We start from the raw sequence: 25,396 nt of genomic DNA, 5'->3' as shown, positions 1-25,396 counted from the left end.
GTTGGGTTTGAAAAATATCTTCACATAGAATTATACATTCTTGCCACCACAGAAACTGCTGTTGAAGCAGAGTCCATAATCTTTTAAAATGGAATTGGATAATTGCTTGAAAAAGACAAATATTAAAGAGTATGGAGAGTGGGCACGAGTCAAATTAGACTAGATGGTTCATGTGAAGAAAAACAGCAGCACAGATCTAATGTGCTGTAACATTCCATGATTCTATGAAAAGTATTGCTGTCAACATGTGCTTATTGTGAACTAGATAGCTACTGCCAAAATTAATTTCACATAAAATCCTTGGGAGAAGGGACTTTCATCCTGTCCATTTGGGCCGGATTCCAACCCGCATGTTAAGGGAAAGGACATTTATTTCAACCACACCAATTGAATTTTCAATATTTTATACATCAAATTACTTGTTTCATTCAATTCAGCAAAACCAATTAGGAGTCAATTCTTCAATTACATATTACAGAGAAATGGATATCAATGAGAAGACTGCGATCATCTGAAAATAATTACTATTTATTGCAATAATAAAAAGAAAAAGATTTACAGAACTTAAATAGCCTGTCAGTGCAGCAAGTTTATTAAAGTACATGTTAGATCAATAGAACCCCACACAATGTTTTCCACAAACCAGTTTTCTGTATTTTCATGCTTAGAATCCATTACAAAGTAAAATATTAGATGAGTACAAGTATTCATTGCAAGTACACAGGCTGTAAGGGGCATACCATGAGCCAGGAATCTAGAAGGTATTTCTTGCACATTATTTAAAGGAATTATATGGAAACTTAAAAGCCCACCTATAGCAATCATTAAGATGTTGACATGTATGATTCTTTCAAGCCACATTCCATAATGTAGTGACCAAGGTTATGATTAGTCCAATTTTGATTTCGAAACAAAATATTCTTAGTAAATGACCATATACGTACAAAAAAAAATTGTTTAATTACAAGTTTGCTTGAAAACATGTGTTAAGTCGCAGGGATCTGAGGCAAGCCAAATTCGTCCACCAGCACACCATCCTGAAAATACAAACAAGTCTTAGTATTTGTTGTTAACTAAAACAAAATTACACTTTACTGCTGACTACTTAAGTTCTGTCCATGTGGAGAACATAAAACTGTTAAGTTGAAGTGGGCTAAAGGACTCTAACAGTACCAAATGCAACATCATTCAGATGGCAAAATGAAAGAGTAAAGTGGGAGTTTTTGGTGAATGTCAACTGTTATCAAAATAACATGTATAAAGTACTTCAAAGTACGTATAGTGCTACAAACATGTCACTGTTGTCCACCATAACTTCTGAAGAGACAGGCAGCTGTTACATCACTTGACAGTATTGGGGGATGGAGGGGTCAGGTGCAATAACTTTTGTAACCAAGAATCTAAGGTGCTAACATGTCACATGACAGGACAGATTAGCAATACTACAAAACAATAGCCACTATATATTCAGTAAAATATACCTACAATTACATAAATGCATGAATCTGAAGGGGAACATGTTTGAAGATAGTAGCTTACACAGGATATTATGAAACATACCTTGTTGGTTTTTGTGTCAGTGGGAACACCCTCAGGAATAGATGGTGCAGATGCAGCGTCATCTAGATAGGATGAGTCCTCATCAGCTAGAAGCTCGTCACCCAGTGCATCCAGCTCTGAATGTATGAAACAAGGGTGCACAGAGCAAATAAATGTACATTTTCTTAAACCCACCTCATCAATGCACTAATCTTTGGTTGAGGTAAGCATGTGACCCATCCTCATGCCCAAATTCTTTCCTACAATGCTCTACAACAAATCACTAGGAAGTATGCAAGCATCCTGAAGTGACTTAGTCACTAGTTTTCCCTTCTATTCTGTCAGACACAACTGGGCAAAGACTATAAACCTGCCATGTGCGGAATCATGGCACAACACACCGATACACCATTACAATACACAATCATGCTTAAAGTAACTTTTCAACTATTTTATTAAGTGAAACAAAGTCCATTAAAATTACACGCCATATGTGGCATTTAGGACAATTCACTACTAGAACTTTCAGGAGAATTTAATTAAGCAAGATTGTCTCATGCATAAATCTGCCTACTGAACTAGGCAAGTTGTTTAGCGACGAGAACGATGGGGAAATAAAGCGGGTGGCAGCGGAGGCCCGAGATTAAAAGTGACGAGAGCACTGCGAGAGTGGCAGGGATATAAAGCGCGGCAGCCCGAGATTAAAAGCAGTGAGAGCACTGCGAGAGCGGCAGGGATATAAAGCGCGGCGGCCTGAGATTAAAAGCAGTGAGAGCACTGCGAGAGCGGCAGGGATATAAAGCGCGGTGGCCCGAGATTAAAAGCAGTGAGAGCACTGCGAGAGCGGCAGGGATATAAAGCGCGGCGGCCCGAGATTAAAAGCAGTGAGAGCACTGCGAGAGCGGCAGGGATATAAAGCGCGGTGGCCCGAGATTAAAAGCAGTGAGAGCACTGTGAGAGCGGCAGGGATATAAAGCGCGGTGGCCCGAGATTAAAAGCAGTGAGAGCACTGTGAGAGCGGCAGGGATATAAAGCGCGGTGGCCCGAGATTAAAAGCAGTGAGAGCACTGTGAGAGCAAGTCCAACTCAATAACAGTTGGAAATTTGAAAAAGTGAAGTCAGAGTGACATCAGAATCAACAGAGAGAGAAAGGAGCGGCAGAACCCAAGGGAATTAAGATAAGTATCGAGGTTAAGTATTGAGGTAAGGATCTAAGATAATCTTTAAAAAATTAATTAAAACCTTTTGTTTTTAAATTACTAGATTAAGTAAATAAACAAATAAAAACTAGAAATGGTAGTGCAGATTATGTGTCGGGATTGCAGTAAGTGGCAGTTTGTGGACAGCAAGACTGTCCCGGATTGCCGTATCTGCAATAAGTGTTTCTGGCTTGAGACACTCGGCTCAGAGTCTTTGAGCTGGAGTGAGAGTTAGAGATATTCCGACACATAACAAAGGGGGAGGAATATCTGGACAGTTTTCTTCAGAATCCAGTCATACCTCAGAGGATAGCACAGGTACAGCAGGGTAGTAGGAACAGAGGGGAGATAGAGGAGGAGGTTCCACAGACACTAGTCCTGTCCAACAAGTACAATGCACTTGATACCTGTGAGGATAAAGAAAAAGACTGCGGGAAGGACAGCCAGAATGCTGACCAAGGCACCTTGGAGCAGGAGGCTGTCCAAGGGGAGGAGGTGCAGAGTAGAAACATGGTAGTTATAGGAGATTCGATAATTAGAGGGATAGATACGATTCTTTGCAGTCAGGATCGAGTGTCCCAAAGAGTGTGTTGCCTACCCGTTACCAGGGTAAGGGACATCTCGAAACGGCTGGAAAAGAATCTAGAAAGGGAGGGGGAGGGTCCAGTTGTTGTGATCCACACTGGAACCAATGACACAGGAAAGAAGAGGGAGGAGGTCCTGCTAAGTGGTATCAGGAGTTAGGAACTAAATTGAAAAGCAGGACCTCCAGGGTAGTAATCGCAGGACTATTACCTGAGCCACGTGTGAATTGACATAGGGACAAATAGATCAGGGAAGTAAACATGTGGCTGAAGGATTGGTGTGGGAAAGAGGGGTTCCTTTTTATGGGATACTGGTACTGGGACAGGAAGGAGCTGTACTGTTGGGACGGGCTGCACCTGAAACAGGCTGGGACCAAGGTCCTAGCAGAAAAGATAAATCATAGAATGGTTACAGCACAGAAGGCGGCCATTCGGCCTATTGAGTCCGCACTGGCTCCATGCAAGAGCAATACAGCTAGTCCCACTTTGCCCGTAGCCATGCAAATTTTTTCCTTTCAAGTACTTATCCAGTTCACTCTTAAAGACCATGATTGAATCTGCCTCCACCACCCCCTCAGGCAGTGCATTCCAGATCCTAACCAATCGCTATGTAAAAAAGTTTTTCCTCATGTCACCTTTGATTCTTTTGCCAATCACCTTAAATCTATGTCCTCTGGTTCTTGACCCTTCCGCCAATGGGAACAGTGTTTCTCTATGTTGGCAACGGGGTAGTTGGCAAGACTTTAAACCGATGTTTGGGGGGTGGGGGGGTAGGCAAAAATATTAGTGAAAAAGATAAAACAAGAGTAAGAAAAAGGGACCAGAGTAAAGTCGAGGCCAGTGTTGTAGAAACCCATAAATACTTCAGGTCTGGGAAACAACTGAAATAAACACAGCAGGAGTGATAAATAAAAGTGTAAAAGTAACTATTAAAGATGAATTAACTGCCTGTACAGCAACGTATACAGCGTCCGAAATAAAACTGGCAACGGGAGACAATAATCCGAAGCGAGGAACCAGACGTAGTAGGAATAACAAACATGGTTGCATAAAGAACAGGACTGGCAACTAAATATTGAAGGTTATAACATAATTAGAAAGGATAGGGAAGGAAGAAGGGGGTGGGGAGTAGCTGTACTAATTAGAGATAACAATGTATAAGTAGAAAAAAAGGACATAACTAACAGAAGGATAGAAACAGAATCCATATGGATTGAAATAAAAGATAAGAGATCGATCACACTAATAGGGGTATATTACAGACCACCTAACAGTAGAAAGGAGGTAGAGGAAGAAATATGTAAGTGTGTGAAATGAGTAAAGGGCATAGAATAATAATCATGGGAGATTTTAACTATCCCCAAATAAACTGGCAAGAAGAGGTAGGTAAAGGGATACAGGGAATGGAGTTTTTACAATACGTGCAAGACTCATTTCTTACCCAGTATGTAAAAAGCCCAAGAGAGGAAGCACTGCTGGATCTAGTAATGGGAAATGAACCAGAACAAATAAGAGAAGTAAGAGTAGGGGGAACATTTAGGTAATGGCTTACACTACATAATACGGTTTAAGGTAAAGATGGAGAAAGACATAAGTAAGACAAAGACCAAAGTAATAAATTGGAAAAAAGCTGATTTTGAGGGGATGAGAATGGAACTAGGAAAAATAAACTGGAAAAATTTACCGACAAGCAAAGAAATAGAACAGCAGTGAGAAATATTTAAAACAGTGATCAATTGAGTCCAGGAGAAATATATCCCACTAAAAAGCAAGAACAAACTAGTCAGTAATGACACATCATGGATGAATAAAGAAATAAGGGCAAAATTGAAACAAAAGAAAAAGGCATACACTAAGCATGTAGACAACAAAGGAGAGGATGATAAAAAGGAATACGTAAAGGTTAGGAACAAAGTCAAAAAAAATTAGGAAGGCAAAAAGAAACCACAAAATTAAATCATCAAGGAATATCAAAAAAATAGTAAAGTATTCTACAGACACATAAATAACAAAAGAAAAATGGGATACAGCCACTAAGGGATACACACGATAAACTCACAGGCAATGACAGCGAATTGGCAGAAATATTAAATAATTACTTTGCTTCAGTATTTACCAGGGAGACTAACATGGTGGGCATGACATTAGAAGAAGAGATCAAAAAAGATATAAAGACATTTAAGACAGAAAGAGGGGATATAATTGATAAACTAATCAAACTGAGAGGATAAAACCCATGGTCCGGATGGATTGCATCCACGCATATTAAAAGAAGTTAGGGAAGAGATAGCAGAGGCACTATTCATTAGAGAAGGGAATAGTGCCAGAGGGCTGGCGGACAACTAAAATGATTTCTATTTTTAAAGAGAAATAGAACAAGTCCAAGGATCTACAGACCAAATAGCTTAACGTCGGTGGTAGGAAAGATGGGATCCTTACTCAAGATGTAATAGGAAAACATCTAGAAAGTGAAAATATAGTAAAGAATAGTCAGCACAGATTTCAAAAGGGAAGGTCATGCTTGACCAACCTTATTGAATTCTTTGAAGAAGTTACAGAAAGGGTAGACAAGGGTAATGCACATGTAATACATTTGGATTTTCAAAAGGCCTTCGATAAGGTACCACATAATAGACTCATGACTAAGGTCAGAGCATGTGGACAAGTAGCAGAGTGGATAGCAAGCTGGCTACAAAACAGTAAACAGAGAGTAGGGTTTAAAGGTAGTTACTCAAACTGGCAAAAGATGGGAAGTGGTATTCCACAAGGATCAGTGCTGGGACCACTGTTGTTCACCATTTACATAAATGATTTGGACTCGGGAATCAGAAGTACAATTTCAAAATTTGCAGACATCATCAAATTGGGGGGTATAGTTAATACTGAGGAGGACTGTGACAAAATACAGGAAGACATTAATAAACTTGAAGAATGGGCATGTAATTGGCAAATGAATTTCAATATAGATAAGTGAGAGGTGGTACATTTTGGTAGGAATAATGAGGCCACATACTCCTTGGAAAATAAGAGTCTAAACGGGGTAGAGAAGCAGAGGGAGTTAGGGGTCACAAATCACTTAAGGTAGTGACACATAAAAGGCCATTAAAAAAAGGCAAACCAAGAATTGGGGTCCATTTCTAGAGGGATAGGATTGAAAAGCAGAGAAGTTATGTTAAACTTGTACAGAATCTTGGTTAGACCACACTTGGCGTACTGCAAACAGTTCTGGTCTCCACACTATAAAAAGAACATAGAGGCACTAGATAAGGTGCAAAAAGATTTACTAGGATGATACCAGAATTGAGAGGTTATATCTATCAGGAAAGATTGAATAGGCTGGGGCTCTTTTCTCCAAAGAGAAGACTGAGGGCTGACCTGATAGAGGTCTTTAAAATTATGAAAGGGTTTGATAGGGTAGACGTAGAGAAGATGTTTCCACTTGTGGGGGAGACCAGAACTAGGGGCCATAAATATAAGATAGTCACTAACAAATGCAATAGGGAATTCAGGAGAAACTTCTTCATCCAGAGAACGGTAAGAATTTGGAACTAGCTGCCACAAAGAGTAGTTGAGGTGACTTGCATAGATGCATTTAAGGGAAGCTAGATAAATACATGAGGGAGAAGGGAATAGAAGGATATGTTGATAGGGTTAGATGAAGAAGGGTGGGAGGAGGCTCACGTGGAGCATAAACATCGGCATGGACCTGTTCGGCCAAATGGACTGTTTCAGTGCTGTACATTCTTTGTAATTTATAACAAGTACATTCTGCACATCTAGGTAGAATTTTATGTTCTGAATGCTGGATACTGACACAGAAATTGTATTTGATAAATGTGTATCCAATATTTTGAAAATACTGATATTTTGTGACAAAATTGCAACCACTAAAATATATTGAAGGTAATTTCGTGAGGCTCCGCTGCCAGCACACAGCCTTGCTGGATGCAAGCATTATTTGAAAATAGGGCAATAACACCACAGCTCCAAATCCATGCTTGCAGGGGAGCCTCATGCAACTATAACCTTATTGTGTCACTTGTAGTTATGAATTATGGGGACTTCATCCTCACCCGCTTCCAGATCATCCTCATCAATCTCTGGCGTTCCATAACTGCGACTTAAGGCTTCCTGCACATCATTTGCTTCTTCCATCATGTCTTCTAGTTGATCTTGTATGTTCTGTGGAGATCAATAATGGGTAAATCATAATATAGTTAGTGTCATGTACAGTCTGGAAGACATTCTTGCAAGATTCATTGTAAGCCTAACTAGCAACAAGTTACTGCAAAGTAATTTCTCCATGTAGCCATGGAAAGGTGCACTCCAAATAAGAGCAATCTCTTCTGTTGTGAACTTTCACTTTCTTGTATTCATTAATCAATTGTTTTGCCATGTTTAAATACCAACTTGTACAAATTAGCATAAGCATCTTAATTCCTGATCAAAGCTAAGGCTACTAAATGTCAACCTTTCTGGAAAGAAACTATTTTTCATTACAAATCTGTAAAATGTATATTTCTAAGTTCATCTTTTGTTAGAATTACAAAAATTCAGTCAGGTCAGATGTTAAAACCAGCTCCCATAACGACAATGGACGGTACTAGCTGTGACTGGTCAACAACAGTTAAATAACCTGGCCACCCCAAGAAAGTGCCAATGGTGCGGGCAGATGAACACCTGGAGGAGTATAGTGGGACCCTTGACTTAGGAAACGCCATCAAAAGACAGATGAGTTAATCCTTGAGTTAGCCAACAGCATCCACAACCTGCTAGCCGTGATGCAGCTGCAGTACATAATAAGTCAATGAAGGCGCAATCGTGGACAGTCTAAAACACACCAGGGTTGAAGGCCCTGCCTTTAAACGGTATGGAGGACACTCACAGGAGCTCAGACAATAGTTGACCGATGATGATAATGATAAAACATAACCTTCAAATTAGAATTACAAACAAGTGAGCCTTTTCTGTGTCCTGATCCAACCTTGGCTGAACACACTTCTATGTATTTAGTCAGTTTCATATTCTATTGGCAACAGAATCTCAGACTCCAAATGACAAGTCAGAAATCACAGCATTTACCAAACACAGAGTATACTTCACCTCAATCTGATCAATCTTGACTTGTTTGTAAGCTTTCTTCATTTCCTTGACACCAGTTTTCATTGCATCCACCTACAAAAAAAAAGAGCAGACATCAGTAATCATGACACTGCACAATGAAGTTCTGTTCAGAATGTTTTCCTCTATTATTTCAGTAAATTACATGTTGTTATATTAATATAAAGTGAATGATTTGGAAATTTACTCCACAATATTGTGAAGATGTCACTCATTTTTGCTTTTCCACATTTTACTATGTCATGTATATTAAATTGTAAACAATTTTACAACACCAAGTTATAGTCCAGCAATTTTATTTTAAATTCACAAGCTTTCGGAGGCTTCCTCCTTCGTCAGGTAAATGTTCAGGAGCTCCTTGAAGTCTACGCATTTATACATCACAGAACAATACATGGTGTTTACAGACTGCCCCTGCAACTGCCCGTTGCCAAGGCAATCACCGTGTTCAGACAGAGAGGTGTCACCTGCAGAACCCCCGAATACACATTCAACAAAAAAACAAACAGGAAAAAAAAAACAGAGAGAGGCAGAAACATCCGGAAGGCAGAGAAAGCCAGCAAATGACCCATTATATTAAAAACAGATAACATTTGTTCACTGGTGGGGTAACGTGTAGCGTGACATGAACCCAAGATCCCGGTTGAGGCCGTCCTCATGGGTGCGGAACTTGGCTATCAATTTCTGCTCGACGATTTTGCGTTGTCGTGTGTCTCGAAGGCCGCCTTGGAGTACGCTTACCCGAAGGTCGGTGGATGAATGTCCATGACTGCTGAAGTGTTCCCCGACTGGGAGGGAACCCTCCTGTTTGGCGATTGTTGCGCGGTGTCCGTTCATCCGTTGTCGCAGCGTCTGCATGGTCTCGCCAATGTACCATGCTCTGGGGCATCCTTTCCTGCAACGTATGAGGTAGACAACGTTGGCCGAGTCACAGGAGTATGAACCATGCACCTGGTGGGTGGTGTCCTCTCGTGTGATGGTGGTATCTGTGTCGATGATCTGGCATGTCTTGCAGAGGTTACCGTGGCAGGGTTGTGTGGTGTCGTGGACGCTGTTCTCTTGAAAGCTAGGTAATTTGCTGCGAACGATGGTCTGTTTGAGGTTGGGTGGCTGTTTAAAGGCGAGTAGTGGAGGTGTGGGGATGGCCATAGCGAGGTGTTTGTCCTCATTGATGACATGTTGAAGGCTGCGGAGAACATGGCGTAGTTTCTCCGCTCCGGGGAAGTACTGGACGACAAAGGGTACTCTGTTGGTTGCATCCCGTGTTGGTCTCCTGAGGAGGTCTATGCGATTTTTTGCTGTGGCCCGTCGGAACTGTCGATCGATGAGTCGAGCGTCATATCCCGTTCTTACTAGGGCGTCTTTCAGCGTCTGTAGGTGTCCATCGCGTTCCTCCTCGTCTGAGCAGACCCTGTGTATTCGCAGGGCCTGTCCATAGGGGATGGCCTCTTTGACGTGGTTAGGGTGGAAGCTGGCAAAGTGGAGCATCGTGAGGTTGTCTGTGGGTTTGCGGTAGAGTGAGGTGCTGAGGTGCCCGTCTTTGATGGAGATTCGTGTGTCCAAGAAAGAAACTGATTCTGAGGAGTAGTCCATAGTGAGCTTGATGGTGGGATGGAACTTGTTGATGTTATCGTGTAGTCTCTTTAGTGATTCCTTGCCGTGGGTCCATAGAAAGAAAATGTCGTCGATGTATCTGGTGTATAGTGTTGGTTGGAGGTCTTGTGCAGTGAAGAAGTCCTGCTCGAACTTGTGCATGAAAATGTTGGCGTATTGGGGTGCGAATTTGGTCCCCATGGCTGTTCCGTGTGTTTGGGTAAAGAACTGGTTATCGAAGGTGAAGACATTGTGATCCAGGATGAAGCGGATGAGTTGTAGGATGGCTTCCGGAGATTGGCTGTTGTTGGTGTTGAGTATTGATGCTGTCGCAGCGATGCCGTCATCGTGGGGGATACTGGTGTATAGTGCCGAGACGTCCATCGTGGTGAGAAGTGTTCCTGGTTCAACTGGTCCGTGGGTACTGAGTTTTTGTAGGAAGTCTGTAGTGTCGCGACAGAAGCTGGGGGTTCCCTGTACGATGGGTTTCAGGATGCCCTCGGCACTATACACCAGTATCCCCCACGATGACGGCATCGCTGCGACAGCATCAATACTCAACACCAACAACAGCCAATCTCCGGAAGCCATCCTACAACTCATCCGCTTCATCCTGGATCACAATGTCTTCACCTTCGATAACCAGTTCTTTACCCAAACACACGGAACAGCCATGGGGACCAAATTCGCACCCCAATACGCCAACATTTTCATGCACAAGTTCGAGCAGGACTTCTTCACTGCACAAGACCTCCAACCAACACTATACACCAGATACATCGACGACATTTTCTTTCTATGGACCCACGGCAAGGAATCACTAAAGAGACTACACGATAACATCAACAAGTTCCATCCCACCATCAAGCTCACCATGGACTACTCCTCAGAATCAGTTTCTTTCTTGGACACACGAATCTCCATCAAAGACGGGCACCTCAGCACCTCACTCTACCGCAAACCCACGGACAACCTCACGATGCTCCACTTTTCCAGCTTCCACCCTAACCACGTCAAAGAGGCCATCCCCTATGGACAGGCCCTGCGAATACACAGGGTCTGCTCAGACGAGGAGGAACGCGATGGACACCTACAGACGCTGAAAGACGCCCTAGTAAGAACGGGATATGACGCTCGACTCATCGATCGACAGTTCCGACGGGCCACAGCAAAAAATCGCATAGACCTCCTCAGGAGACCAACACGGGATGCAACCAACAGAGTACCCTTTGTCGTCCAGTACTTCCCCGGAGCGGAGAAACTACGCCATGTTCTCCGCAGCCTTCAACATGTCATCAATGAGGACAAACACCTCGCTATGGCCATCCCCACACCTCCACTACTCGCCTTTAAACAGCCACCCAACCTCAAACAGACCATCGTTCGCAGCAAATTACCTAGCTTTCAAGAGAACAGCGTCCACGACACCACACAACCCTGCCACGGTAACCTCTGCAAGACATGCCAGATCATCGACACAGATACCACCATCACACGAGAGGACACCACCCACCAGGTGCATGGTTCATACTCCTGTGACTCGGCCAACGTTGTCTACCTCATACGTTGCAGGAAAGGATGCCCCAGAGCATGGTACATTGGCGAGACCATGCAGACGCTGCGACAACGGATGAACGGACACCGCGCAACAATCGCCAAACAGGAGGGTTCCCTCCCAGTCGGGGAACACTTCAGCAGTCATGGACATTCATCCACCGACCTTCGGGTAAGCGTACTCCAAGGCGGCCTTCGAGACACACGACAACGCAAAATCGTCGAGCAGAAATTGATAGCCAAGTTCCGCACCCATGAGGACGGCCTCAACCGGGATCTTGGGTTCATGTCACGCTACACGTTACCCCACCAGTGAACAAATGTTATCTGTTTTTAATATAATGGGTCATTTGCTGGCTTTCTCTGCCTTCCGGATGTTTCTGCCTCTCTCTGTTTTTTTTTTCCTGTTTGTTTTTTTGTTGAATGTGTATTCGGGGGTTCTGCAGGTGACACCTCTCTGTCTGAACACGGTGATTGCCTTGGCAATGGGCAGTTGCAGGGGCAGTCTGTAAACACCATGTATTGTTCTGTGATGTATAAATGCGTAGACTTCAAGGAGCTCCTGAACATTTACCTGACGAAGGAGGAAGCCTCCGAAAGCTTGTGAATTTAAAATAAAATTGCTGGACTATAACTTGGTGTTGTAAAATTGTTTACAATTGTCAACCCCAGTCCATCACCGGCATCTCCACATCATGTATATTAAACATAGTTTTACATTAGTACATCACTAGGGCAGTGCTACAGACATGTTGAACTATTTCTGTTTTACCGTAGTCTTTGTGTCTTTCAATGACTGTATGGTATAGTTGGCTTGTTCCATGTTGAATGACTGCTGCATTAGGTTGTCCCTCTGTGTTTCATACCTATCATTGAATACCAGATACATTAAAAAAAATGTTTATTGCATAAATTATTTTAAACACATTATAATCAAGATACAGATTCAATACAGAAAAAAAAACTCACATTCTCTTCTGCTTCAAAACTCGCATTGCTTTTTGTTTTACCATGTTCTAGAAAGCAAGAAAAATGTCATATTTTTGAGGGTTTTTTTGCTAATGTAACAAAAAGCCCAAGAGTAGATAAATACTGGTCTTTCGAAAAAAAAGCTGAAACTCCTATAATGAGATGCAGAATCAAATCTCAAGAATAGACCATTGTGGAGCATTTAACTACTCAATAAATAATGCAGTCATTTTCCTCAGTTTTTTTTTAAATGCCCCCTGGCACTGCTTAGTTCCAGTTCTAAGATTACCATTTGATAGTATCATCCATGTCAGAAATAGTAGATTGTTTTCCTGAATTATAAGTATTTCCAAATAAAATGCAATGATTTTCATTTTCATTTTATTCATGCAGATGAATAAAAATATATGGCACAAAGCAAGCTTCTCTCCTTCATATTTTTCTAACATCAAGATTTATTAAATACTTGCCTTTGATGGACCATCTCTCATTTTCTTCATTTGATCTTTGTATTTGGCCAATTCAACATCGAGCCTAGAGATTTTCTTATCAATAGATTCTGCTCTGCCATCAACCTGAACAAGAAATAAATAAAAACTTATAAGTTCCATCATTCCTTCAAATAGAACTTACAGCAGGAGAAAAAAAGATAAAAGGAATGAAAGGCTTTTAATATCACACCAATCCTTTAATAAAAGTATATGAAATCTCCAATACACGACTCACCAGCAGCTTAGAAGACAGCTGGGGGAGCGGAAGGGGGTTGATGGGCACAGGGAAAGTGACGGAGAGGGGGCACGGGTAGTGAGATGCAGAAGAGGAGTGGGACGATGGATGGGTGGGAGAAAGGAGAGATGCAGAGGAGATGGGGCAGAGGCATGAGAAAGGGGATGCGTGACAGGGGCTGAGTTAGTGGGGGTGGGGCAGACGGATTGGCAATTCTCTTGGCCAGGGAAAGAGGCTGGTAAAACTCTCTTAAGGATTGAGGAAAGAGAGCATTGTCAATGCAGGTATGGGGTGGCAAAGCTCTCTTAGTGGGGGCAGAGGGGGTTGGGGAAAACACTCAAGTGAAGGGGATGGATAGCACAGAACACTGGCAGTGGGGTAAAGCACTCCCAATGGAAAAGGTTGCAAATGCTATCAACTTAAATGAAAAAAAAGAGTCTCTTACGATGCAATGGAGAACCAGAATGCTTTCTCATCTACACCAGTGGAGTCCATTGCTATCACTTAAAGTGGGAAACAAAAGTTTTTTTTTAATGTAAAAAAAACAGATCAGTGCAGAATCTCAAACAGGCAGCAGTGAAGCAACACAGTTGGCCTTGGTGCCCTTGGACTAGGGAGGGGAGGAAAAAAGGACATACACTCCTAATCACTAGTCAATGACTCTTCCTAAAAAGTGTGTGGGTGTATTGGCGAGGACCAAATTCGAGCTCAGCTGTAATCACCATATTGCCGTGAAATAACCTGCCGACACCTGCATATAAAGAATTGGGTAGATGCTTAATGGCTGCCACCTCTGTGGAACCCACTGAGGAAAAGAGAAAACATGTAGGCAGGGTGGGGTGAGGCTACACGACCATTTTCATTATAGATATGTTCTAATCATATAAGGTACGGAGATCCTAGAGGTGCATCTGCTAGCCAGAACCAAATGTGCAGCATTCAGATTTATGAACGTTGATTGGAATCAATTTATCTTAAAACCTGTCCAAACCTAGTTTGACTGTAAAACTGCTTACAGGACTCTGCCAGTATTTATTTCGCTGCTAGAAACAGGGCTTCAAACTATACATGCAAAGCTGATAGGTGCCACTCATCACTGGCAAACAGTAATACACACTAGTCTGGCAACAAGTTAAAAAAAAATGTATTGGACCCAAATTGTGATGCCACAGATTAACTTTTATTAAAAGGAGAACATTACAGTATCTCAATGTAAATCACATTCCATTTTAACAAAAGTTACAACTCTTATTGGATAGCAGAAACCCCCTTTAATCTGTGCTGTCATTCGTACATGGAAATATGATATTTGAGGTCAGGAAAATCCCAGATTAATACTCTGCTGACATCAGCCAGTGTTGCATGTGTTTCCACTGACTGAATGGAGATCAGTGTCTTTTGTTACTGGAGCTCAAGAAAAAGCAACTAGTTATTAACGGTCACTGCTTTATAGTGACTGACCATTCTGTTTTTATTACATGAAATAGCAAGGTTTTTTCCAGCGTTTTGGGATTGAATTTGTCACTTCCATATGTTTTTCAGTGAAAATGGAAAACCAAAGGCAATATAATAAGCAAAGAATTGCTATTTGCTATAGAAAGGGCCACTGGTTTTTGGTTGACAGATTAAGTCAAATTCCAGTTTTATTACAAAGGATTTTTAATGACTGTTTTGGAGATTCCATGCTTTTCCATCCATTATTCCATGAAAACCAAAAACTAGTGGCTATGGTCGTTAGATAATTCAGCCCTGGATCTTCATTCCTAACAGAAAAGACTTCTACCCCCACTGAAAGCATTTGCTGAGTGACTTTGTAGCTGTGTTAACTGAAGATCCAATTAAGAAGCATACACCATAAAAATGATGGCTGCAATCTTGGAAACAGTTAAACCAACCACCAGATTTTACAATTGGGAAGAGTGGGGGCAGAGAAACATACTTGGATTGAACCCACTTCCACAAGCCCATAAACAACACTGTCCTATTTGTTATAGAAGCACTGATTTTGCTGCAGTAAAACTTGTGTGTGTTTGAAATCTTAAGATTTGTTACTGGTAAGCAAACTCTACTGTCAATGCTTTCAACACTACTTCCTTCCCTTGGTCCAAATGGAACTAACGGACCTGCAATTTTCATAGCATATGGTCCAGAAAATGAAAGCTAGACAAACAGACCAGTCACTTTAGAACAATTCCAAAATCAATCAGACTTAGTCCATTTGAACCCCTCAACTTTGATGCCTGTGGAAGGTATGCAAGAACCCAGTTAAGAGCTGAGGTTGACATGGGTGGTACAGATGCACATTCTTCCACCAATTCAATTAAAGTTTCACTGTGTGTGTGATATAGATGTTACTCGACCTGAAAAGTATATATAGTTTGTTTTTTTCTTATCTTCTGTAGAAATAGAGGGTAAAAAGAGACAAGTGGGGAGCAAAGACAACAAAGAAGAATGGCAATTAAACAAGGAAAATCAAGGAACAAAACAAAAAAGTAAGCATTACCATGATAGAACAAAAGTAGTTTAAATCTTAAGTGGCAGGAGTCCAAGCTTGGTGGTTTGTAGCTTGTGTGACCCTTGAATGTTTTCATTCCTCGGTATGAGTGATGGGTACAGAGTAATACCATAAACTGGACTTTGGGGCAGAGGGAGGGAAGAAATGTAGTCCATAATTGTAAAATGGCACTACTCTGCCTCAGATAAGCAGGAAAAAATGTTCAGGTGGCTATAAATTGGAGGGGGAAGAAGAGAAACCCACTTCTGGTGTACAGCTACATGCTGCATATGGACAACATTATGTAGCACAGCTCTCTTCAGGTTGTAATTTGAAAAGTGGCAATAGTGTCAAATTAGGTTAAGGAATCCTCCACATTTCATACTGCCTTAACTACTAACTCAATGTACTTTTCAAGGTTTAGGAAAATAAGTGCCAAGAACATAAGAAAGCATGAAACAATTAAAGTCCAATCGACCCATCAAGCCATCCTATAATGGATAATAGCCTACATTTAACCTCCTTAGATAAAGTATTAGTCTAATTTGGAGAAGGATTAGGATTCTCCTGATGCTTATTCAGAAGCATATTGGTGATTGATGGGCTTTCCTGATAAACCCCATGGAAAGAGTATTCTTTCTAGTCGCATGCAAATTACAAACTCTGCAGAATAGCTTTCTTCCTGGTTTTATTTAGTGACAGTAACTAACGGAGGAACATTTTAAATATCTGTATCTCTGATCATACACCCATGTGGATGGTATCAGAACCTCAAGACTAGAAAGACTTCAACAGCAACTAAGCTTCAGAAAGCAATATAATTACCATAATTTGATATGCCTGTTGGGTGTAGTTTACTGCCTTGCTATCTAAGTTATTAGTCACATAAGGAAAAAAACTCCAAGAAAGGCTAACTGCCCCAACCAGGGCAGTATATTATTTCTTCTCAAACTTGGGAAGGGTCCAGAGAACTGTAGCACAGTCTTGTCACTTGGGGTTTCAGTAAAGCCCAACTGTGAGTGGGCTGTGAGAAATTTTCAACAACTGTGAAAAATATCAAGCAATACAATGATAGATTTTGTCCTTCCAAGCTTGGAAGAGCACATTCTGAACCAGAGTGAAGTACTGATGATTGCAGGCCTCTCACTGGTGGTAATAGTGATGTGCTATTTACAGTGTTGAATCAAGAGTAGTTTATTGGCTTAAGCTCAATTTTCCCTATAGTGTTTTAAAGAACCCTGCTGAGAAAACTGAATCATCAGCTACTGGCCCATTTTCCTCCTTAGTGCTGAAGTTACTGAAATTTGCCTGGTTTGGGGATGCATGACTGGCCACAATCAAGTGAGATTCATTTGAAAAAGATACTCAATGGTCAACCTTAGGAAACTGTTCAACATTACAGAGGTAGAGGATCTATCCCTGGGTATAGAAAAGGCACAAGTGAAGTAAAAACACATACTTTATACTCTAATATCCATGAGATTTTTATGTTCTTCAGCATTATGGGAGCCCCCTCCACAATTCTTTGAAACACCAGCTCATACAATTAGTCAACATTTAGCAGAGATTTATAGCAGAACATAAACAAAGTAACCCTCAATTGGAACAATGCATTTTATTTCATCAACTTCTGATATGACCTTATTAGGCACAAGGTAAACTGGTTCTAAGCCTATCTAGGTACTATAACCAACATCTTCTGCATTGCCACTTATACAAGTACACATCTCCAAGCTAGCAAGTGAAAAGATATGGAAACTCTTTAGGTTGTAACTTAGAAAAGGAAGGAAGCACCCTGGATTTTTTTTTAATTGCCTCAAATTTCCCTGGGTCCAACCAGAAAACATGACAGATCTTTTTGTGCTATGGACACATTTAAAGTGTGATGCATACCATACACAAGACTTTTAATAATATTATATGTGAATTTTTAACAAGAAGGGCTATTAGGCCTCAAACAAGCCCATCAATTTTTCAGCCTCACCTACCTGCCGTACTATATCCCTCAATACCTTCTCTCTCCATAAATGCATCCAATTTTCTGCTTTTGTATTTGAATCTTTCACCATATTGAGCATTTTGCCTGCAACAATTTTGTCAGTTTTCATTATTCTGAACTTCAATTAGATTTCCCTAAAGTCTTCTATTTTTCAGAAAAAAATTACACCCAACTTCCCTAACCTTTCCTCATCACTTAAAATTCCTGAGATATCAGGAATCATTTTCATTGCTCGCCTCTGTACGCTCTCAGGGGCAAGGGTATCTATTGGCCTTTACTTACTAAGCTTAAAACAGTTCAAAAACACAAAATTGGGGTAAACAAAAAGCAGAAAATTCCAGATGCTGGAAATCAAATAAAAACAGAAAATGCTGGAAACTCTCAGCATGTCAGGTAGCATCTGTGGAGAAAACAGACAAGTTAAGATTGCAGGCATAGACCTCCTTCAGCAGAACGTGCAGATTTTACAGGTGAACAGCATTTAAAAAACAGAACAAATGGAAGAGGGAAGAAAAAAAAACACGCGTACACACGAGAAATGAGAGAAAGACTTCTAAAGCGCTTAGGTGGAAAACAAGAGATGATTAAATGGCAGAAGTGATATCAACACAAGACAATATATTAAGACAAATCAAAGAGAATTTAATTTGAATTAAATATCAGTAACAGTCTGGGAAATGATGGCTTCGTGTTCAGTAATGGAGTTCTGGTCTGGTCTCGGCTAGATAGAGATCCTACCACCATATGACAGTGCACTCTGTCAGCAGGTTTGATAACTATGTCAGGATTGGAGCAGAGAGTACGGAGCACTGCAGATTCATAGGAAGATAGGTTAGAGTAGAGAAACTAGCATGGTTGACAGTTCTCATTAAAAAGATCAAGAGGATAGGACGCCAGAGGGAGGGTTACAGAGGAGGCTGAAGACAGAAGGAAAGGTCTAATGTGCAAGCAGTGCCTTCTGGCCAAAAAAGTAGGCATAGACATTCTGACAAAGCTTCCACAGCTGAAACGTCAACTTGTCTGTTCTCTCCACAGATGTTGCCCAATCTGTTAAGTGTTTCCAGCATTTTCTATTTTGTTGCAGAATTTTTGCATTTTCAGTTTTTTGCTCTTTGCTTATGCTGTTTAATTCACTGCCATCTCTCTTCCAGGAACACCCAACCTGAAGAAGTTCTATTCCTTTCTTTGACGTGATTTCCACTGTTCACCATCGTTGCTATGCTTTTTCCTCCTTTATTGTGTTTTTGCTAAAACCTACTTACACAGCATCTCTTCTCAGCACCTGTCTTCAGCTCCAACTCATTCACATGAATTCCAGCTCAAATTTCACCTAACTACTGTTCTCGCTGCTTCATAAAATTTGCCTTCTCCACTATGCGCCACATGGATGCTCTCTCCTCAGCAGCACTGACTCACGTTATTTCAGAGTTGTCCTGATCCTTAGTTCTATGTCAACCTTTGTCTCATCCTGCACTTCAACAAAATACTGTGTTTCTTCCTTTCAGGTAACAAGGACCATAAGCTTCAATAACTGTCAGACTAGCTCCTGATTCCTCTTCCTGTTCACTTTCTTCCACCCACATCCCTTCTGAAATTCACTATCCTCTCTGATCTTCCCTTCCCTGACCCCAAACTATCTGACCGCAGCAAGGGCTTTAGCTTCATTCCCCCACATGTCCCAACCTCAACTAATTCTGAACCTGAAATGAACTGAGCTCTTCTTCCGCTGCCTTCACCTCCATTTTGGGCAGGAGGATTTCCCCCGTAGATCTGTCTCTTTGTTTTGTCTTCCTGATCCACCTGGAAACCTTCTATCCTCTCGATCTTTTATTGAGAACTGCTAACATGATATAATCCATGTCAGTTTTGCCACTCCCCTCACTTGCTTTAATCTATCTATGAACTTGCAGTGCTCCGTATTCTTAGGTACAACCTGACATCATCAAACCAGTTGATAAAGGGGGTGCTGTTGTTGTATGGTGAAAGAACATCTACGCAAGTCTGAAGGCCAATTCTCTTGACAACAAATTCTAATTCCCCCAGACTATGGCCCACTAAACACCAAGCCATTATGTCCCAGACCATTACTGACCTCATCTCTTCTGGACAGTTTCCTCCATATGCCCTCCAACCTCAGAATTATGCTTTTCTGGCCCTAATAATCTCCTCTTTGCTGTGGATGTACAGTCCCTCTACACCTTCATCGCTCACCAGGATGGCTTGTGAAAGTCCTTGTCCTCACCTTCCATCCATCAGCTGCTGCCTCGACAGATCATCTTCCACCATTTTCAACGTGATTCCACCACCAAACATATTTTTCCCCTTCCCTCCCTTATCCACTTTCTAAAAGAACTGTTCCCTCTGTGACACCCTGATTCACTCTTCCATCATTCCCAGCACCTGCCCATATGTACACAAGAGATAGAACACCTGCCCATGCACTGCCACACACCACTGTCCAGGGCCTTAAAGACTCCTTCTGGTTGAGACAGCAATTTACGTGCACTTCCTCAAACCTAGTATACTGTATTTGCTGCTGAGAGAGCAGTGTCCTCTACATTGCAAAGACCAAACACAGATTATGTGATCACTTTGCTGAACACCTCCTTTCTGCCCACTGTGTCCTAGTCACTTGCCGCTACAATTCTCCGCCCCGCTCCCACTCTGACCTGTTTTGGCCTTCCACACTATTCTAATGAAGCACGACGAACAGCACCACATTAGGCACTTTACAGCCCTCCCAGCTTAATATTGACTTTAATAACTTCAGATCTTAACTATAGCTCCCAATTTCTCGAACAGGAAATGCTGAACACGTGGGATGTGTGTGTTGGGGAGGGGGTGTAGGTTGGTGCTTGTGTTGGAATGGCGGACTGCACCCTTGGTGTCGACCTACTCTTTTCTTCTCCCAGGTCCTGCTTCCATTTTTACTTGTATCATCCACCACCTCCTCAGTTATTCACATGTTCTCTGTGTCTCGTAAATGTCTTTCATTATGCCTCCCATTGGCTTGTGCTAATATCACTTCTGGCATTTAACCATCTCTCATATTCCACTTAAGCATTTTACAGGTCATTCTATTTCTTTTCTCATGTGTGTTTTTCCCTCCACCTTCCTTTAGTTCTGTTCCTTTTTAAATGCTGCTCATCTGCAATATCCTCAAGTTCAGACATAGGGTCCATACCTGAAATGTTAACTTGTCTGTTCTGTCCACAGATGCTGCATGACCTGAGTATTTCCACTATTAATGGCGGGGCCAAGAGAGGTGATGGTAAGGTGGAGCTAGGTGTCGTCAGCGCATATGTGGAATCTGACATTGATTTTAGGGTTGTGAATCTTCAGAATTCTGTGGATGCTCAGTCGCTGAATGTATTCAAGACTGAGATCGATAGATTTTTGGACACTAAGAGAATCAAAGGATATGGGGATCGGGCGGGAAAGTGGAGTTGAGGTAGAAGATCAGCCATGATCTTATTGAATGGCGGAGCAGGCTCAAGGGGCCGTATGGCCTACTCCATTCCTATTTTTTTGTTCTTATGTTCTTATTTTCTGTTTTTGTTTCCAATTTGGAGGAACCAAATATCAAGAACAAATACAACATGTCTAAGAGCAGAAACTACTGGACAAGCAAGATGTTGGAAAATGCAAAGTGTTCCACAATGGCCGTTGTCTTTTGAAAAGGCAATAAAAATGTTCATAGGCAATAAATAGAACCAGTTCTTCCAGTTCCTCCAAATCTCAAACGTATATGCTTGCCTATTATTTCACACTGAAGCAGATGTCACTATCGTCTCTACTGAGTTCAGACAACTGGAGGGGGGGGGGGGGGGAAAGAGAAAAGTCAGAATTTCTGTATGAATAATCAGCTATTCTTCATCCTTCACTGTATTATTAGTCTACATATACAAAGTGGTCCCCATTGAGCTTTACAGCTTGTTAGTCAAGAACAAGGTAGAACTTAGGCTTTTAAAAAAAAATAGCCATAAAGTTCTCTCTTGCTTTATTTAAAAACCTGTAGGGCAAGTACTTCAAATTACAACAGAGGCCCCTCAACCTCAACGCATTTAAGTCAAAATCCTGGAACTCCCTTCCTAACAGCATTGTGGGAGAATCTTCTCCACACGGACTGCAGCGGTTCAAGAAGGCGGCTCACCACCACCTTCTCAAGGGCAATTAGGGATGGGCAATAAATGCCAGCGATGCCCACATCCCATGAACGAATAAAAAAGTGAGTCTGCACCTAAACTTTTACAAACAGCAAAATACATTTCACCCACTTGAGGTTTTTCTCATTCATGGAATACATCACATTCATAGAACACAAACACACAAGTCTTAATAATTAGGATTAGCTCCATATTCTTGAGCTTCCTTTTCTATTTATGTATTTTTCATAAAGCTTAAGACTCAAGCTACTAGAAGTATGAAGTTGCTCAAAGTCACTTTTAACAATTACACAAGAAAAGTGATATAACATTAGTAACACTAACAAGACAATCCAAATTTCAAACGCCCAAGAACAGCTAACCAGAGGCTCTCCCAGCTGGCCTTCCATCCTCCACCATCCATAAACTTCAGCTTATCCAAAACTCTGCTGCCTGTATCCTAACCTGCACCAAGTTCAGCTCATCCAAAACCCATCCTTGCTGACCTACGTTGGCTCCAGGTCCCCCATGCCTCAAATTTAAAATTGTCATCCCCATAGTGAAATCCCTTCAAGGCCTCACCTCTCCCTATATTTGTAACCTCCTCCAGCCATACAACACCCCTAGAGTTGCTCTGACGCTGGACTCTTGTGTATCCTGCTCTCCCTTCACATCACGATTTTCATCTATGCCTTCAGCTGCCTAGACCCCATGCACTGGAATTCTTTCCCTAAATGCCTCCACTTCTCATCAATGACGACGAACACCTCCACTACTCGCCTTTAAACAGCCACCCAACCTCAAACAGACTATCGTTCGCAGCAAATTACCCAGCTTTCAGGAGAACAGCGTCCACAACACCACACAACCCTGCCATGGTAACCTCTGTAAGACATGCCAGATCATCGACACAGATACCACCATCACACGAGAGGACACCACCCACCAGGTGCATGGTTCATACTCCTGTGACTCGGCCAACGTTGTCTACCTCATACGTTGCAGGAAAGGATGCCCCAGAGCATGGTACATTGGCGAGACTATGCAAACGCTGCGACAACGGATGAACGGACACCACGCAACAATCACCAGACAGGAGGGTTCCCTCCCAGTCGGGGAACACTTCAGCAGTCAGGGACATTCAGCCACCGACCTTCGGGTAAGCGTACTCCAAGGCGGCCTTCGAGACACACGACAACGCAAAATCGTCGAGCAGAAATTGATAGCCAAGTTCCGCACCCATGAGGACGGCCTCAACCGGGATCTTGGGTTCCTGTCACGCTACACGTAACCCCACCAGTGAACAAAAGCTATCTGTTTTTAATATAACGGGTCATTTGCTGGCTTTCTCTGCCTTCCGGATGTTTCTGCCTCTCTCTCTCTGTTTTTTTTCTGTTTGTTTTTTTTGTTGACTGTATATTCGGGGGTTCTGTAGGTAACACCTCTCTGTCTGAACACTGTGATTGCCTTGGCAACGGGCAGTTGCAAAGACTCTCTGTAATCACCATGTATTGTTCTGTGATTTATAAATGCGTAGGCTTCGAGGAGTTCCTGACATTTACCTGACGAAGGGGGAAGCCTCCGAAAGCTTGTAAATTTCAAATAAAATCGTTGGACTATAACTTGTCGTTGTAAAATTGTTTACAATTGTCAACCCCAGTCCATCACTGGCATCTCCACATCAAAAAGCAGTAGATGCGAGCTCAATTAATAATTTTAAATCTGAGCGCATAGATTTTTACTATCCAAGGGTATTGAGGGGTATGGAAGCAAGGTGGGTGGATGGAGATGGGATACAGATCAGCCATGACCTCACTGAATGGCGGAACAGGCTCGAGGGGCTGCACGGCCTACTAATTATTCTTCTGTGAAACGCCTTGGGACGTTTTTCTACATTAAAGGGACTCAAGCTGTCCTCACCGAGCCCGGGTCACAGCTCTCACAGTGAGTCCGCCCACAGGGCCCGCCCAGGCAGCTCCCCCGCTGACTCCTCATTCGGAGTGGACCTGACACAGGCTCCACTTTCCCGATACTCCGCGTCCTCAAAATCCCGCCCCACTCCCAATGGAAACCGAGCCGGGCTGTTCCGGACTCCGTCCACTCCAACAACCGAGGCCCAAGGCCTGGACTCCGAGCCCAACACACGGAGGGGCGCCGATCCCACTGCCTGGGCTCTATTTTTAAGCGGTCACATCACGTTAGACGGTGGCTGAGGGAACGGTGCTCCGGAACAGAGCGGCCTGTCTGACCGGGCCCGGCCGGGCCGCACCTCCGCGTCTCCCCCCGGTCTCTCACTAGTTTCCAGTCGGTTTGCTAAGCACTCACATTCCCGATACAGTCCGTCAGATTGGGCGGTGGGCCCTTGGGCTTCGCCCGTCCGAACAGCCGGTTCATGGCGACCGAGACACGGCGGCGGAAACAAAACTAAACAAAAATCCGCCCGACCCGGCGGGTGACGTCACAGCGATTGGAGGGGGGCGGGCACGTCACAGCGATTGGAGGGGCGGGTGACGTCACAGCGATTGGAGGGGCGGGTGACGTCACAGCGATTAGAGGGGCGGGTGACGTCACAGCGATTAGAGGGGCGGGTGACGTCACAGCGATTAGAGGGGGCGGGTGACGTCACCGCGATTGGAGGGGGCGGGTGACGTCACAGCGATGGGGCGGGTCACGTTAGGCGCAGTCTCAGCGGCAGAAGATCATCTTCGGTGGAAGTACAGATAAAAAGAACCTATATAGCAGCACATGTGCTCACACTAATTTCCTACCCTACTCTGTGGTTGTCTGATATAGGCAATACAAAGGGATCCGTAATGAGCAATGCTTAATGAGAGTTGTAGGAGCATATTTTTATATATTGAATTTTAGACAACCTGAGGGTTTCTGAACCCTGGTCTTTTGATGTTTAATATTGTTGTAAACCTATAGAAAAAGTTGTTGAGTATAAAGTGGCGTTTGGGAAGCTATACTTAAAGCCATTCACATTGTTTCTAATACACTTTTTCGTTATTGAAATTGCTTTACCATATGTGTATATCCCTTTTTCAAATGTCAAAAATAACTGTTAAAATATAAGATACTGTGAAGTTAAATTCTTTTTTGCTGTTCTTAGTGCAGCAAATGTCCTACATGCTTTTAGAAACTTATAATTTCCAAGTATGGTTGTGTTTAATTATTGCAAATCCCAATAAAGTTTGTAAATCATCGCTCAAAAAAAAAGATCATCTTCGGCCTGACGGAGCGGATGAGGAGAGGCAGCAGTACTGCATGTGAAACAGTAGGGGGCAGTGAGGAGCGACATTCCATCAGTGCACCTTGAGATCAAAAGAAAACAAATACTAGAACTACATAACAGGCCAATCAGCACTTGTAATAAGTAATGACAAGTTAATGCTCCAAATGTAGACCATTTATTATAAATGCTCTGATGAAGGGCCTCTTCTTCCCCATGTGAGGAGCTCATGGACTGTGTT

General features: G+C 42.5%; 1 protein-coding gene across 1 annotated transcript; it reads right to left on the bottom strand.

The window, feature by feature from the left end:
• Positions 1-512: 512 nt before the first annotated feature.
• chmp5b (charged multivesicular body protein 5b) lies at positions 513-24,413 on the bottom strand. The gene is made up of 8 exons (XM_068004654.1): positions 24,249-24,413; positions 13,030-13,134; positions 12,560-12,606; positions 12,363-12,456; positions 8,426-8,497; positions 7,396-7,504; positions 1,561-1,676; positions 513-1,037 (listed from the first exon to the last, which is right to left on the bottom strand). Exons 1-8 carry the CDS (start codon positions 24,315-24,317, stop codon positions 987-989), a joined length of 663 nt encoding a protein of 220 aa, XP_067860755.1. The 5' UTR covers positions 24,318-24,413; the 3' UTR covers positions 513-986.
• Between the last annotated feature and the right edge of the window lie 983 nt (positions 24,414-25,396).

Source organism: Heptranchias perlo, chromosome 2, assembly GCF_035084215.1.
Source record: "Heptranchias perlo isolate sHepPer1 chromosome 2, sHepPer1.hap1, whole genome shotgun sequence".
Classification (NCBI taxonomy): domain Eukaryota; kingdom Metazoa; phylum Chordata; class Chondrichthyes; order Hexanchiformes; family Hexanchidae; genus Heptranchias; species Heptranchias perlo.
This window is presented reverse-complemented; position numbering and strand designations above follow the sequence as displayed.

Bases quoted from the DNA above. Each gene is read 5' to 3' on its own strand.
- chmp5b (XM_068004654.1), bottom strand. From the start codon at position 24,317: ATGAACCGGCTGTTCGGACGGGCGAAGCCCAAGGGCCCACCGCCCAAT. The intron at 12,607-13,029 runs GCAAGTATTTAA...CTTGCTTTCTAG, and splicing joins TGAGAGATGGTCCATCAAAG to AACATGGTAAAACAAAAAGC. The intron at 7,505-8,425 runs GTGAAGTATACT...TGATCTCCACAG, and splicing joins TCAAGATTGATCAGATTGAG to AACATACAAGATCAACTAGA.